This window comes from Loxodonta africana, chromosome 5 (assembly GCF_030014295.1).
Source record: "Loxodonta africana isolate mLoxAfr1 chromosome 5, mLoxAfr1.hap2, whole genome shotgun sequence".
Classification (NCBI taxonomy): Eukaryota; Metazoa; Chordata; class Mammalia; order Proboscidea; family Elephantidae; genus Loxodonta; species Loxodonta africana.
The window spans coordinates 65,954,500-65,970,524 of record NC_087346.1 but is presented as its reverse complement, the minus strand read 5'-3'; the positions used below and the strand labels follow the sequence as shown (position 1 = coordinate 65,970,524).

The 16,025-nt window shown below is 40.1% G+C and overlaps 1 protein-coding gene across 1 annotated transcript in view; it reads right to left on the bottom strand.

Moving 5' to 3' along the window:
* The window catches only part of SLC10A6 (solute carrier family 10 member 6), a 39,781-nt gene extending 26,617 nt beyond the window's left edge, over window positions 1-13,164 (bottom strand). The window contains exon 1 of the mRNA XM_003414192.3: window positions 12,788-13,164. Within this exon, the coding sequence (XP_003414240.1) occupies window positions 12,788-13,164 (377 nt within the window). The remainder of the gene's footprint in view (window positions 1-12,787) is intronic.
* Between the last annotated feature and the right edge of the window lie 2,861 nt (window positions 13,165-16,025).

Sequence of the window (16,025 nt, the reverse complement as noted above, 5' to 3'; positions counted from 1 at the left end):
ACTTTGCAGTCTTGCCTGCCGACCTCGGGGATTCCTCAACTGTCACAACCTGTGAGCAGAATCCCTGCCCTCCAACCTGCTCATCTTGGGTTCACCAGCTTCTGCGGCTCCGTGAATTGGGAAGGGACTCTATCCTGATCCAAGGACTTGGGACATTCCACGTTCTGCAGTCCCATAAGCTGTTTTCTTAATATAAATCTCCCTCTATATATTTACATGCATTACTGGTTTTGCTTTCTCTAGAGAACCCAGCCTAAGACAATGCCTTTGAGTTGATTCCAACTCATAGCAATCTTATAGAACAGAGTAGAACTGCCCCATACGGTTTCCAAGGCTGTAATCTTTATGGAAGCAGACTGTACATCTTTCTCCCAAGGAGCTACTGGTGGGTTCCAATTGCCGATCTTTTATTTAGCAGCTGAGTGCTTTAACCATTGCACCACCAGGGCTCCTTCATACTTTTTATTACATGATATGAATTAAGTCACAGATTCATAAGTTTGTAATATAATCACTTTGTAATTTCTTCAAGTATATAAAGTTTTATTTTATTAACCCTTCACATGTTTTTAACTGGAGAAAAGAACTTAGTTAACATATTAAAACATGTAGCTTTAGTGCAAGGAGGAGAAAAGCATGTATAATGAGAGAAGATGAAGGGACTGGACAGCAAAGCCACTCCTCCTCTGGGTTGGGGAGAGGAAGAAGAGCCCACAGTGCACACAGAGAAAGAACAGTCAGAGGAGTCGGTGGAGAGCCAGGAAATTGTATTTCATGAAAAATAAGAAAAAAAAAGCCAGCAGGAGATTAGGAAAAATGAGAACCCAAACTGGGAATTTAGTACAGTCCTACTTTCCCCTAAAGGCATTGGCGAAAAACAACTCTTCAAAAATTGATGGAATACCAACTGAGATGTTTCAACAAAAAGATGCAGCACTAGAAGTGTTCACTCGTCTATGCTAAGAAATTTGGAAGATATCTACCTGGTGAAATGACTGGAAGAGATCCATATTTATGCCTATTCCCAAGCTAGGTAATCCAACTGAATGCAGAAATTATCAAACAATATCATTAATATCACACACAAGCAAAATTTTGCTGAAGATCATTCAAAAGTGGCTGCAGCTGTATATTGACAGGGACCTGCCAAAAATTCAAGCTGGATTCAGAAGAGGACGTGGAACCAGAGTTACCACTGCTGATTTCAGATGGATCCTGGCTGAAAGCAGAGGATAACAGAAAGACGTTTACCTGTGTTTTATTGACTATGCAAAGGCATTCAACTGCGTGGATCATAATAAGTTATGGATAACATTGAGAAGAATGGGAAACCCAGAACACTAAATTGTGCTCATGAAAAACCTGTACATAGATGAAGAGGCAGTCATTTGAACAGAACGATGGGATAACGCACGGTTTAAAGTCAGGAAACGTTATGTGTCAGGATTGTATCCTTTCACCATACCTATTCAGTCTCTATGCTGAGCAAATAATCAGAGAAACTGGACTATATGAAGAAGAACCAGGCATCAGGATTGGCGGAAGACTCATTAACAACTTGTTATATGCAGATGACACAACTTTGCTTGCTGAAAGTGAAGGGGACTTGAAGCACTTACTGATGAAGACCAATGACTACAGCCTTCAGTATGGATTATAACTCAACATAAAGAAAACAAAAGTCCTCACAACTGGACCAATGAGCAACATCATGATAAACGGGGGAAAGATTGAAGTTGTCAAGGATTTCATTTTACTTGGATCCATAATCAAAGACCAAGAAATCAAATGACCTATTGCATTAGCAAATCTACTGCAAAAGACCTCTTTGAAGTGTTGAAAGGCAGAGATGTCATCTTGAAGACTAAGGTGTGTCTGATCCAAGCCATGATGTTTCAATCGCCTCATATGCATGTGAATGCTGGACAATGAAAAAGGAAGAACAAAGAAAATTAATGCTTTTAAATTGTGGTGTTGGCAAAAAATATCGAATATACCATGGACTGCCAAGATAACGAACAAATCTGTCTTGGAAGAAGTACAACCAGAATGCTGCTTAGAAACAAGGATGGTGAGACTATATCTCACATACTTTGGACATGTTATCAGGCCCTGGGACCAAAAGTGGTAATGATGTTGTCAAGAATTGATGCCTTTGAATTATGGTGTTGGCAAAGAGTATTGAATAAACCACAGACTGCCAGAAGAACAAAAATGTATGCCTTGGAAGAATAGAGTGCTCTTTGTGTGTCAGAATCAACTCAGTAACGGGTTTTATATAGTATTGCTACGGATCTGATTAGCTTAGGTTTTCTCTATTGTAATTTACCTTGAAATGTCTTCTCCTTAACCTGGTTTTAAGCATATACTGGGATGGAGGTATCTAAAGTATTTCCTGTCCAATCCCTGTGGCCTTGGGCTTTTTCTTCCTCAACACTTTGATTGTCCCTCTTTAGTGCTTCTATTGCCCTCTGGACACACTTTTATAGGCATTATCTCAGGTATTGCACTCTAACCTACACAAATGTTTGTTTACTTGTCAATCTGTTCTACACGGTGAGCAACTTGAGGTCAAAGGTCCTGCCTTACTGAGCTCCCGTCCCTAGGACCTAGCACAGTCTCATGCTGTGGTACCTTGTAGCAGTTCATTAAATACTTACTGAATAAATGCATGAATTAAAGAATAACAAATGTGTCAATACATTGGTGCTATGTAAATATTCTCTCTGCCTTCCCCATATTTCCCGTATCTGCATGTACATGAAAGATCATGTTGCCATAGAGTCAGCTCTGACATATGGTGGGTGACCCCACATACAACAGAATGAAACACTGCCTGGTCCTGTACCATCTTCAAGATGTTTGGTGTGCTCGAGTCCACTGTTGCAGCCACTGTGTATTTTGAATGACTTCCAAGCAAGGGTGCTCATCATTCAGCACTATATCGAACCATATCCTGCTGTGAGCCATAGGGTTTTTGCTGGCTGATTTCCAGAAGCTCATTGCCAAGCCTTTCTTCCTAATCTGCCTTAATCTGGAAGCTCTCCTGAAAAGTGTTGGCCATAGGTGACCCAGCTGATATTTGAAATACCAGAGGCATAGCTTCCCGTAACACAGCAGCGTGCAAGCCACTGCTGTATGACACACTGACAGGCGAGTGTTAGAATCAAATGGCAGACACTCGCAATAACAATCAAGAAGAATAGAAATTTTTCTATGAAAATATAATTAAAATCATCTTGCTCTTCCTGGAAAAAATGTGAGTAAATTTTAAGGAGCAAATTCTTAGAGGACTAGTGCCCTTATCAGAAATACAGACTTAGATAATTCACAAGTATTTGTATATATGTCCTTCTCCCTTTATTTATTTGTTTATTTTTAAGCCATGGCATGCTTGCTTGTTCAGTGAACAGGCTTTTCTTTGTTTCTTCCTTCCTTCCTTCCTTCCTTCCTTCCTTCCTTCCTTCCTCCCTCCCTCCCTCCCTCCCTCCCTCCCTCCCTTTTAAAGGAATCATACAATATGCCTTATTCTGTAAACTAGTTGCTTTTTTTCTTTCCTACCTAATGTATCATAGACATACTTTCAGGTAAATACATATCATTTAAGGACACATTCTTTTAAAGAATAATCTAAATAAGCCACCATTTATTCAGCCATTTCAGTGATGATGGATAAATTGCTTTTAGTTTTTTGCCATTATAAACAATTTTATAATAAATATCTTTATATATATTTCACTTCAAATGATGTAGACTGGATGGGCCAAAGTGAGATTACTCTGATGAAAGTCTGAGTTTTTTCTTCTAATAGATACTGCCAGATTACTTTCCAAAACGACAGTTGCATTTCACTCTCTTGTCTACACTGGATGTGATCAATCCCTTTTAATTCTTGTCAGAATGCTGAAAAAGGCACCTCATTGTCAGTTTGTTATATTCCTGACTAAGAGGCTGCACATGTTTTCATGTTTATTAACCTTTGGTTTAAGCTCTTCTCTAAAGAGCCTTGGTTTTCTGAATTTTTCTCCTCAATTAGTAGAAGCTCTTTTTAAATTAGAGTATATAGAGTCTCTATATGGTGGCATAGTGGTTAAGTGCTACAGCTGCTAACCAAAGGTTGGCAGTTCGAATCCACCAGGGGCTCCTTGGAAACCCTATGGGGCAGTTCTACTCTGTCTTATAGGGTCGCTATGAGTTGGGATCAACTCAAGGGCACTGGGTTTGGTTTTTTGGTTTATATAGAGTCTCTATGAGTCAGAAACAACTTGACAGCAATGGGTTTGGTTTTTTTTTTTTTTATGCAGCATAATGTGTAATGCAAATATTTTTGCCAAGTTTATTGTGTATCTTTGACTTTGCTTATGACTCTTGCCATAATAAAATAATTAATATTTAGGTAGTCAAATCTGTTTAACCTTTTTTTAATGGCTTTTGAGTTTCTCATCTTGTTAAGGATCTCCCTTCGCTCTGAGGGTATTCAAATATTGCCCCCCATCTTTTACATTTTTGGTTGAATAGTTTACATTTATATTTTCAACTCTTCTAAAAGTTATATTTTATATGGTGTAAGGTATGAGACTAATTTATTTTCATCTATATTGACAGACAACTGGGTCAATAATAAAAAAAAAAAAGGGTCAATACCACTTACTAAATAAACCCTCATTTTCCACTAAGCTGAAGTGTCAACTTTATCATATATCGGATTCCCAATGTATTCAGAATGTGTTTTAGAAACCTTATTCTATCCTATTGATCAGTAACTTTTTTTCCTAAGCAAATACTTGACTGTTTTAGTTATAGTGTTTTCATAGTAAACTTTTATATATGGTAGGGCAAAGCTTCCACATAAATTTTCCTTTTCAAACTTTTCTTAGCATTTCTTGCACATCTTTTACTATATATGAGACTTAAAATTATTTTTTCCTATTAAGAAAGTTTACTTTGAGCACAGGCTTCCTCTTGGTTAGAAGGCAAATTAAAAGAAGAAACTCAGTTTGCCAGAGCTCTCAAACCTGTGTACCTATAAAGCAGGTGTCTGGGAAGCTTCTCCAAATTCTTAGCCTATGAGAGTGCTACATTCCTTGGCTCTTCCTATTACCAGGTTCTGAAAGGAATTCCATATTTCATCACTGTAATCTTGAACTTCAGGAGAACTAGCAAAACATTTTCCCTTTTGTAAGGCTCGACTTGACGGCATTGGGTTTGGGTGGCTCAAACAAGCAGAAAGGTAAGAGTCACAATTGTGGGAAGCAAAGTATGAGATTCATGCCAGAATGATTCTATATCCTTGACTAGAGAGGTTTCTGCTTCCATCTTTTATGCAATTGTTCAAGCCTGTGATGCTCACAGTAATTGTCAAGGACTGTAATAGATGATCCTGGTGTTCTGCCAACTGCTATAAATACCCGCGAAGCTGAAAGAGCCCACAGTGAACTTGTATGAACACAATAGGAAGTCACACCTTTCATTTTGCTGCCATGAAGTTCCAATGTAATATAAACAGAGGATGCTGCTAACTGGGCCTCTCAGCTATTCAAATATTGAAAATTGTTGGCAAAATCTGACTTCAGCATAACAAGATTCCACTTGTACTAAGGAGAATGAGATCATCATCCCCAAACTATCACAGAGAATGAGACAGATTTAGCAAGTCTGAACAAATAAGTAAATCCAAAGCCTCCCTTCAAACCGGGAAATGGCATAAAAAATACTTTATATTAAAATGTAGTGTCAATAAGTATAACATTTTACAATTGAAATTTAAATTATTCCAATGTTGTTTTAATTCCAAACCCAACAAAATCAGAAACTCTGATACTCAAAAATATGAAAATAGAAACTTGCTTCTCTATTGAAAGAAATAAAAAACTAATTAGCCAGATGGACATGAATTATGCCATAATATCAGGTCAACAGACTTAACCCCAGAAAAAAGTTTAAGGCCAGGTTTTCCATCCCCAAATGTAAATGATATCCTTGTCTAATACCTCCCAATAATAATAACCAGCATTTATTGAGCACTATGTGCCAGATTTTGTCTCATGATTTTAGATATGTGTTCTCTTTTTTTTTTTAATCTACACAACCTAATGTGTAGGTATTATTATCTCCATTTTAAAGATGAGAAGACTAAGATTCAGAGAGTTATAGAAACTTAAACGAGGTCACATAATGAGTAAGTAGAAAAAACTGAATTCAATCACAAAGTCGTCTCTAAAGCCTCCAGCAATAGGCTTTAGCCTCCACCAGGCCGTGTCAAACGAGCCTGAACAGCCTGAAGTCCTAGTCCCAGGGTCTCTGAAAAAGGCCCAACAGCTTCTTTAGAGGCCAAAGTTGAACACTAAACCCCGCAGGCTCCACCAACACCAGTGGTCAGAACCCTTTCTCTGAGGCTGAGGACGCAAACACAGGCTCAAGAAAGAATGAACCTTATAAATCAAAAGTTGTTGAACTGAAGACACTGAGCACTGTCCTGAGTTGCACCAGTAGACTCATTATACTTCATGAGCAGTTCTTGCAATGCACACAACAGCAAGCTGAAGACTTTCCCAGCTAATTAGAAACTCTCATTCAGTCATTCACTTAACAGTTATTGAGTGTCTACCTCTACCAGGCTGGCACTGAGGACACAAAGATGAACAAACCCTTGAGGAACTTAAGCCTTATAGGGTGAGGTGGAGAAGTAGATCAGCTATCACAATGCCTTCTTATAGATGATAAAATAGAGTTCTACTTCTGGTGCCTTGGAGTGAGAAAGAAGAGGCAACTCTGTCAAACAGTTTCCGGAGAAAGGTTAAACTGAAGTGGAGGGAAAGGAACAGTTACCCTTTATAATTTGCTTTTCTTTTCCTAGAAAGCCAGTTGCCACTGAGTCGACTCCAGCTCCTGGTGACCCCATGTGTGTCAGGGTAGAATTGTGCTCCACAAGGTTTTCAATGTCTGACTTTTCAGAAGTAGATCACCATGTCCTTCTTCTGAGGCACCTCTGGATGTACTCAAACTACCAACTTTTTGGTGAGCAGCTGAGGGTGTTAACCATTTGTACCACCCAGGGACTCCTCTATTCCTGTAGTGACAAAATATTTAAAACTTAAAAGCACCTCAGAGAGTTCAATCCATTGATTTACAAATGAGGAACCTGAATTCCAGAGAGGTAAATTAAACTGCTCAAAGGTGCACAGCTCCTTAAGCAGAGACCAAACCACAGAGTCTTGGCTCAGTGCTCTTTTTCCTACCCCATACAATAATAATAGTTCATGTAGCATTTTGTGCCAGGTGCGATTCTAAGCACTTTACATATATTAACTCATCACTCAATCCTCACAACAACCCCACGAGGTAGGTGTTTTCATCCTAATTTTAGAAGTGAGGAAACAGAGACATGGAGAGTTTATGTAATCTGCCAAGACAGCCCAGTCAATAAATGCTCCAGATGTGTGCACTTAACTATGACATGGTCCTGCCAGGCCTTAGTCTCCTTGTCCTACCCTCAAAAGCGGGAATTTGATCCATCTCTCCTGTGGTATATTGCAAAAATACCCCCAATTCTTCACATTTCCCTTATCCATGCCCTCTGCAATGCTACTTTGTGGTTCATCCCATCAAGAGGCAGAGTCTATTTCCCATCTCCTTGAATCTGGGTTGACCTTGAGATTTACATTTTCCAGTGGAATGTGGTAGATGCTGTGGTGAACTGGTTTCAAACCCAGGCCTAAAGAGACCTTGCATGCTTTCCCTTTCTCAGAACACTGCCACTACCATCTAATTAGACCCAGGGTAACTTGCTGAAGAGTGAGAGCTCACATGGAGGAGAGCTCAGTTGTCCCAGCTGAAGCCATCCAAGACCAGCCTACCTTAGTCAATCCGCCAACATATGAGAAAGCCCAGCCAGACCAGCCGAGCTCAGCCCAAAAACAGAATAATTTTTAAGGGTCTTCATATATATATATATTGGCTAATTGCTTCCTAGAATGGTTATAATGAAGGATAACATTATGACTAGAGGGGATAGAATGAGGCCAGGTGGCACACCAGGCTGTGCGAACAGCATGGGCAGGAAGAATTGGAAAAGTAGAGGATATGTTTGGAGAATGAGTGGTTCATTTTGACTGTAGGCCAGGAATGCTCAAGGGGCTAATGGAAAATAAACCTGGAGAAGTGGATTAGACCAGGCTTAGTAGTTTCTACCTAATATAGTAGGTGTTGAGAAGCCTTTATATGCATAACATGTTCATTTTCTCCTCACAATACCATGAGGGAAATATTATTTCCATTTACAGGAAACAGGTCCAAGGTCAATATTCAACCATAGGCACTCTGCCCCCAGGGTTGCCATGTCCATTTACTAGAAATCATGATGGGGAGAATGAAGGTGAAGAGAACGGTTGTGAAGATACTGCAGTTGGCCAAGAAGGGAATAGTGAGGGCCTGGCCTGAGGTAATGTGGTTAAGTGCTTAGCTACTAACTGAAAGATCAGCCTTTCAACCCACCAGCTGCTCTTTGTGTGAAAGATTTGACAGTCTACTTTTATAAAGATGACAGCCTTGGAAACCCTATATGGCAGTTCTAATCTGTCCTACTGGGATACTATGAGTCAGAATTGACCTAATGGCAACAGGTTTGGCTTGGTTCTTGGGCTAATGCAATGGCAGTGGAGATAGAAAGAAAGAATACCTGTGAGTGATATGGCAAGAGACAGGGCTTGGCAGCTGATTGAACGAGGTGAGGAAATGATGTGAGGCATAGGGGTGTTAAGATGATGAGCCTAGGTCACAAGGAGAATGATTGGTATCATCATCAGATACTCAAAATGCAGAAACTAGCTCAAACATGTTGATTCTGAAATGGCTGTTTGGGGTGACCCCACGGAGAACTGCAAGCTGACTGGATGAAGCATGAACTTAAGGCATAGGGAACATGTTTGGTGTTTCTCTGCGGAGAGCTAAACCTGGATTACCTCATTTATCAAATGAAGACTTTGTACTAAATGCTGTTGAGTTTTATTCAGTATTCAAAACAGAAGGAACTCTTATCAGTAACTATGTACTGAGTTTTGCTTAAAAATTATTATTGTTGATAATCAATTGGGAAGACATGTAATGAACTTGGATATTGTTTCATTCAAAGGTACGGAACTTCTCCTATATTCAACTTTAACAGAAAATTAGATTTTTATTACTCATGTATCTATAAGCTTTTGTAAATCTAGTATTTATTCCCCACTTTAAAATGTCAAGTTTATTTTTGTTTGTTTTGTTTTGTGTGTTTGCGTATATATATATAAAACCCAAAAAACCAAGCCCAGTGCTGTTGAGTAGATTCTGACTCATAACGACCCTATAGGACAGAGTAGAACTGCCCCGTAGAGTTTCCAAGGAGCGCCTGGCGAATTCAAACTGCTGACCCTTTGGTTAGCAGCCATTGCACTTAACCACTTCGCCACCAGGGTTTCCATATATATGTATATAATATAGCTATATTAAGCCAAAACCAAACCCATTGCCATCGATTCTGACTGATAGCAACCCTAAAGGACAGAGTATAACTGCCCCATAGGGTTTCCAAGGATATGTATGTATTTATATGGAACAGGTAATTTTAATCCCTTTTTATAACATTTTACAGATGAAGAAATGAGGCTTAGATGGGTTAAATAATTTAACCAAAGTTAAAGCTAATCAAGGACAGCGTTAACAAAGGGAAGTAAAATGAGCTTTATCTTGTATAGACTTCCTGTTCATTAGAGTTTTTATTATAGTGTTGGCTAACAAGAGATAAAAATAATAAATGTTCTTCCTCCCGGAACAGTTTCAGAACACTGCTTAAAGATTTATGGTCTTACTCAGAACAGAAGATCTACTTTTGTTGCTAAATGGCATGGAAGGAAGAGCCTAAATTGCAGACTGTTATAAAACAGATACGAATTCAAATTTGAGTTCTGCTATATTGGTTTGTAGCACTTGGAAAGCTACTTAACCAACCTGAGTCACAATTTTCTCGGCTGTAAAATTCCAAATAATAAAAGGTCATTTACACAACTATTATGAGAGCCAAGGAAGAGAATATATGTGGAAGTATCTATCAAGGTACTTAATAAATATTAGTTTCCTTCCTTCGTTCCAAAAACTTTCAGGTCCTGGAATCTATCACTGATATATAAACTTTGTGTAAAAAATATTTATCATTTTCCTGAAGAACAATGATGAATCTGTGAAACATCTCATAACATGGAGGAACCTGGAAGGCATTATGCTGAGTGAAATTAATCCGTCGCAAAAGGACAAATATTGTATGAGACCACTATTATAAGAACTCAAGAAAAGGTTTAAACACAGAAGAAAACATTCTTTGATGGTTACAAGGGTGGGGAGGGAAAAAAGGATAGGGATATTCACTAATTAGATAATAGACAAGAATTATTTTAAGTGAAGGGAAGGACAACACACAACTGGACTAAACCAAAAGCTAAGAAGTTTTCTGAAAACAACAGAACACTTCTAGGGGCAGAGTAGCAGGGGCAGAGGTCTGGGGACCATGGTTTCGGGGGACATCTTGGGCAATTGGCATAACAAAGTGTATTAAGAAAACGTTCTGCATCCCACTTTGGTGAGTGGCGTTTGGGGTCTTAAAAGCTAGAAGGCAACCATCTAAGATGCATCAATTGGTCTCAACCCACTTGGAGCAAAGGAGAATGAAAAACACCAAAGACACAAGGAAAATATGAGCCCAAGAGAAAGAAAAAAAAGGCCACATAAATCAGAGGCTCCACCAGCCTGAGGCAGGAAGAACTAGGTGATGTCCGGCTACCACCGATGACTGCCCCGACAGGAAACACAACAGAGAATCCCTGATGGAGCAGGAGAAAAGTGGGATGCAGACCTCAAATTCTAGTAAAAAGACCAGACTTAATGGTCTGAGACTGGAGGGACCCCAGAGGTCATGGCCCCCAGAATCTCTGTTAGCCCAAAACTAAAACCATTCTCGGAGCCAACTCTTCACACAAAGATTAGACTGGGCTATAAGACAGAAAATGATACTGGGGAGGAGCGTGCTTCTTAGCTCAAGTAGACACATGAGACTGTGGGCAACTCCTGTCTGGAGGCGAGATGAGAAGGCAGAGGGGGACAGGAGCTGGTTGAATGGATATGGGAAATACCGGATGGAGAGGAGTGTGCTGTTACATTGTAGGGGGAGCAACTAGGGTCACATAACAGTGTGTATATAAGTTTTTGTATAAGAAACTGACTTGAACTGTAAACTTTCACTTAAAGCACAATTAAAAAAGAAATTAAAAATATATCATTTTCCAATTATTATGTTAATGATAAACATTATTGAATTTGAATTAGCAATGCATACGTAATATTAGTGGCTTGGTAGTAAGATACAAAACTCATCAAGTGATCTCTCATGAGTGAGTAAAGACATTTTTTATGGAAGTCAATTATTAGTCTGAATGGTATGAACCCATTCAAAATTTATAGGCAAAATATTTTCCATACACTAAATATTCAGGTTATACAGGAAACCAGAAAACTATACCTGCTGACTCTCACGTTAACTCCCAGTACAATCATCACCTCTGACTCATTCATTCATTGTACAATAAATCTCAACTAAATGACACCACACATTGAACAGATTTAAATTTATATATGGTTCTTTCCCTGGCAAGAGGCGACGCTGTTTGTTTGCAAGTAAGCAAGAAATCTAGAAAGACCACTTTCATTTTGCCCTTTTCATTTCCCAATGGTGACCCCTCTGTTCTTTCCTCAAATGCTCTCTCTTCTTTCCCCATCAAAACATATACTCAAAAAAAAAAATGTGATTAATTCATCCTCATGAAGGTATAAATGAATGATAAATCTTAATGTCTTCCAAAAATCCATTGCTGTCGAGTTGATTCCAACTCGTAGCAACCCTAAAAGACAAAGTAGAACGACCCCTTAGGGTTTCCAAGGAGTGGCTGGTGGATTTGAACTGCTGACCTTTTGGTTAGCAACCAAACTCTTAACCACTGCACCACCAGAGCTGTGAGTAATGTCTTCCAGTGGTATTTATTTATGCCATAACTGGTAATAAGATCACTGACTAAAAGGAAAGGAATAAGCTTCTAGTGGTGAATTTTAAGCATCTGAAAAGCAGTAAGAGAGAACTTTTTTAGTTATGGGAGCCTTCATGTTGCTCCCCAAATCAAACTAATAGGCAGCCATCAGAACTTAGAGCAGATGCCTCTAAGACTCCCCTTCTCAGCTTCCCCCCGTCCCCCACAATGCTTATTTCATAAAGCAACTGCCCAGACAATGCTTGCTGATTAGAATTGGCAAAGGCCTCATTCAGGTTATGCCAACACCACCACCACAACTGCTTCCAAACCACTATCCTTAGCTTTCTGGAGTTCTCAACCTACATCCTGGGGAATTGTGAACCCATGGCTGTTGTTAAAGATGCCAGTGAAGGTAACAAGAAGTTCGTGCTTAGGAAGGGCAATTGGGTGAGATGGAAACCTGCCTCCACTATCACATATAAACCAAAGCCCACTACTCAGAAAGACCATTGCCAATAAACCAGAAGATAATCACAGCAAAGTACATTTTGAGCTCAGAAAGGGAAGTCCTTCCATGGCTGAACAAGTCTCTATAAAATGCTGCCCACTGGAATCTCCACCACAAGGTTCGAAGAGTTTTTAACACTAATGAAGGGGTTACCCTTGGTTGAATTAGTTATCCCCCTAGAGAAGTGAAATCAGGGGGAAAACTGCTGAGCCTTCCTAGTGTAACTTACCTGAGATCCATATCTCCATCCACCCAGAAGGAGAAAATGTTAGAGATGGTTCCCCCTGGGCAGCATCCCATGATGAGAACAGCAAAAGCTTGGGCTGGCTTCAGGGAGAAGCTGATGGCCAGGAGATGGGCCGTAAGAGGCATGAGCCCAAATTGGCACAGCAGTCCCACAGCGATGCCCCAGGGTCTTCTGACATGCAGCCACAGCTTCCGGATATCCACAGAGCATCCCAAAGAGAACATGATTAGCCCCATCATCACGGCCAATGCCACAGTGAAAACAAGTTTTAGGTTTCCAGGTACCTCTAGCCCCACTCGCAACTCCTCCTCCGAACTGTTGGCAGGGCAGGCCACTATGCTGGAACAATTTGCTGTCATCTCATCTCCTTAAGGCAGCATCACAAATGAATGTCTGCAACCAATGGCCGGACAGGTCTATCCTGCCACGTTTTGTAATAACGCAACAAAGTCACCCTTGGAGAATCATTCCAAAAGCTATTGGCCAGCCGGGTAAGTCATTCTTAATCTGATCAGTTTATTCAAGTGTGGCATTATGAAAATAATTACCATGGATATGAAACGTATAATAAACTGTGGTAAGTAAGGCTTTCCACTTCTGTTCTTACTCACCACTGAATATTCAAGTGAAATGAGACAAGCCAATTTGTGGAGTGGAGGGACTGGACTATGTCGTCAGCATCACATTGTGTTCCAGGAAAAGGAGATAGGGTGCCAAGACATCATTCCTCTGAATTCAGTAGGGATTTCAAAAAGCTAGGATGCAGTGTTTTTTAGAGAGAAAGGCTAACTCCGGAAAAAACAGAGGAGACAAAGCCAAAGCCACCCTTCACAGCATTAGCAAAACATTTCTGCTGGAAATATTAAAACAAAAGGAAACCAGTTAAGGAAATGTCAGGAGGGATTAAGGCAACTTCAAGAGAGCTTTGGAAGTAGTCTCACAGTTATTCTTCTTTCGATTTCTGTTAAAATTTGTGTCTAAAGCCAATAATTAAACTCCTGCAAGATTAATATGGTATTAAACACATGAATATGTCTCATGAAACATGTGGCAACTCATTTTTGTATCCGAAATAATTCAAAGGAGTTGTCACTTTCTTTTGGAGACTACAGTCTTCTTTGAGATGTCCCACCCCTGGGCCTCCTGGTGAAGGCTGGGAATCCCGCAAGGAGATGCAGTCGAGAGCTTGGTCTGGTGTCTGGAGACAGAGTCTGAGGTCAGCCTCTAACTATGATGCCCCCAGGGGACCTAAAACATCATAACCAGACACCACTGACAAAACCAGACAAGGAAAACTTCGTTCCGTGAAACGAAACCTCCAAATAAGCAGGGCCACACCCTTTCCCAAAGGGCCGGTGACAAGGCACACTTTATAAATGCCTCTACCTGTTTCAAGAGAGATACTAGGTAGGCATTGTTTTCTTTTGAATTAGCCAATTATTCTCCATGAGAAAATACTCTGGGCATGTTTAATGTATAAAATTTCAAGTTAGATATAAATGTAGAATAAAATCTAATTATCTGAAGAAAGAATAAACTGCCTTAGCAAACACATCCTAAAAGCCGTTAAGACTCAGAACCTTGCTTGAGGTCATCAGAGGTCAGTCAAAGGCCTGCTCCCACCAACCCTTCTATTACACCTGAAAACAACACACTATTTGCAACAAGCTTGGCAGGGCTATCAGAAGACTTCCCAAGACCATCTGTATTGCGTTTACAGTAAGGCCAAGCACAGAATGGACTCTTATGAATGGGTTTGGTCTCTGGAAAGACAGGTGCTCCCAGACTGAGTAATGCAGAGGTGTGGATAGGGCTGTGGAGAAAGGGAAGAGGGAGAGAACTAATGTTTTCTGAGCACCTACTGGGTGACAGGGGCATGAGACGTGTTTTCTACATTCGTGGCTCTTTCTGAGGAAACAGAACTTGGTTTTTTTTATTCTTAGGAGGAAGTGTCAGATGCTTCTCTGTCTGCATTAAGTGAAAAAGTCCAGTGAGAGTTGGTATATGTTTTGTTACATGTGTTTTCATCACAATGGTAAATAAAAGTCCAGGGGAGTACGCCTTTCATGTTCCAGGATATCAATTGAATGGCCCTTCAAGTTATGGAAATTTAAGTTCGGTAAACACTTTCATCCCAAATAAAGGGCAGTTTAATAGGAACTTCTGTTATTTGCCTGGTACTCAGAGTTGATAGCTGGGGAAGAGAGTGAGAAATTTGCATAGCGTCTTAAAAGGAAAATAAATAAATACATAAATAAATACTTTTTAAAAGAAAATTGTTGAGAACAGAAGGGGTAGTCTGCTTATTCAAATGTGACAGAAGATAAAAACTTAACCTTATGTTAAAAATCTATTCTTGACTAGCAAGCAGCCATCTAAGATACATCAGTTGGTCTCAACCCACCTGGATCAAAGGAAAATGAAGAACACCAAGGACACAAGGCAATTGCTAGCCCAAGAGACAGAAAGGGGCACATGAACCAGAGACTACATCAGCCTGAGACCAGAAGAACTAGATGGTGCCCGACTACAACAGATGACTGCCCTGGCAGAGAACACAACAGAGAACCCCTGAGGGAGGAGGAGAACAGTGGGTTGCAGACCCCAAATTCTCATAAGACCAGTCTTAATGGTCTGACTGAGACTAGAAGGACCCCTGTGGTCATGGCCCCCAGACCTTCTGTTGGCCCAGCACAGAAACCATTCCCAAAGCCAACTCTTCAGTCAGGGATTGGACTGGACAATGGTTTGGAGAGGGATGCTGGTGAGGAGTGAGCTTCTTGGATCAGGTGGATGCTTGAGACTATGTTGGCATCTTCTGCCTGGAGAGGAGATGAGAGGGTGGAGGGGGTTAGAAGCTGGTGAAATGGACACGAAAAGAGAGAGTGGAGGGAGACAGTGGGCTGTCTCATTAGGGGGAGAGTAATTGGGAGTGTGTAGCAAGGTGTATATGGGTTTTTGTGTGAGAGACTGACTTGATTTGTAAACTTTCACTTAAAGCACAATAAAAATTATTTTAAAAAATCTATTCTTGAGATGGTTTCTAAATTTAGGTGGGATATAATCAAGGTCATATTTTGCCTCTTGTGGACTTGTTTTAATTTTCTTCAGCTGCAACTTGAACTTGCATAGATGAGCAACTGATGTCCTATTCAAAGTTGTCCCTTGGCCTTGTTCTGACTAATGATATCAAGCTTCTCCATCAAACTAATGACAGAAG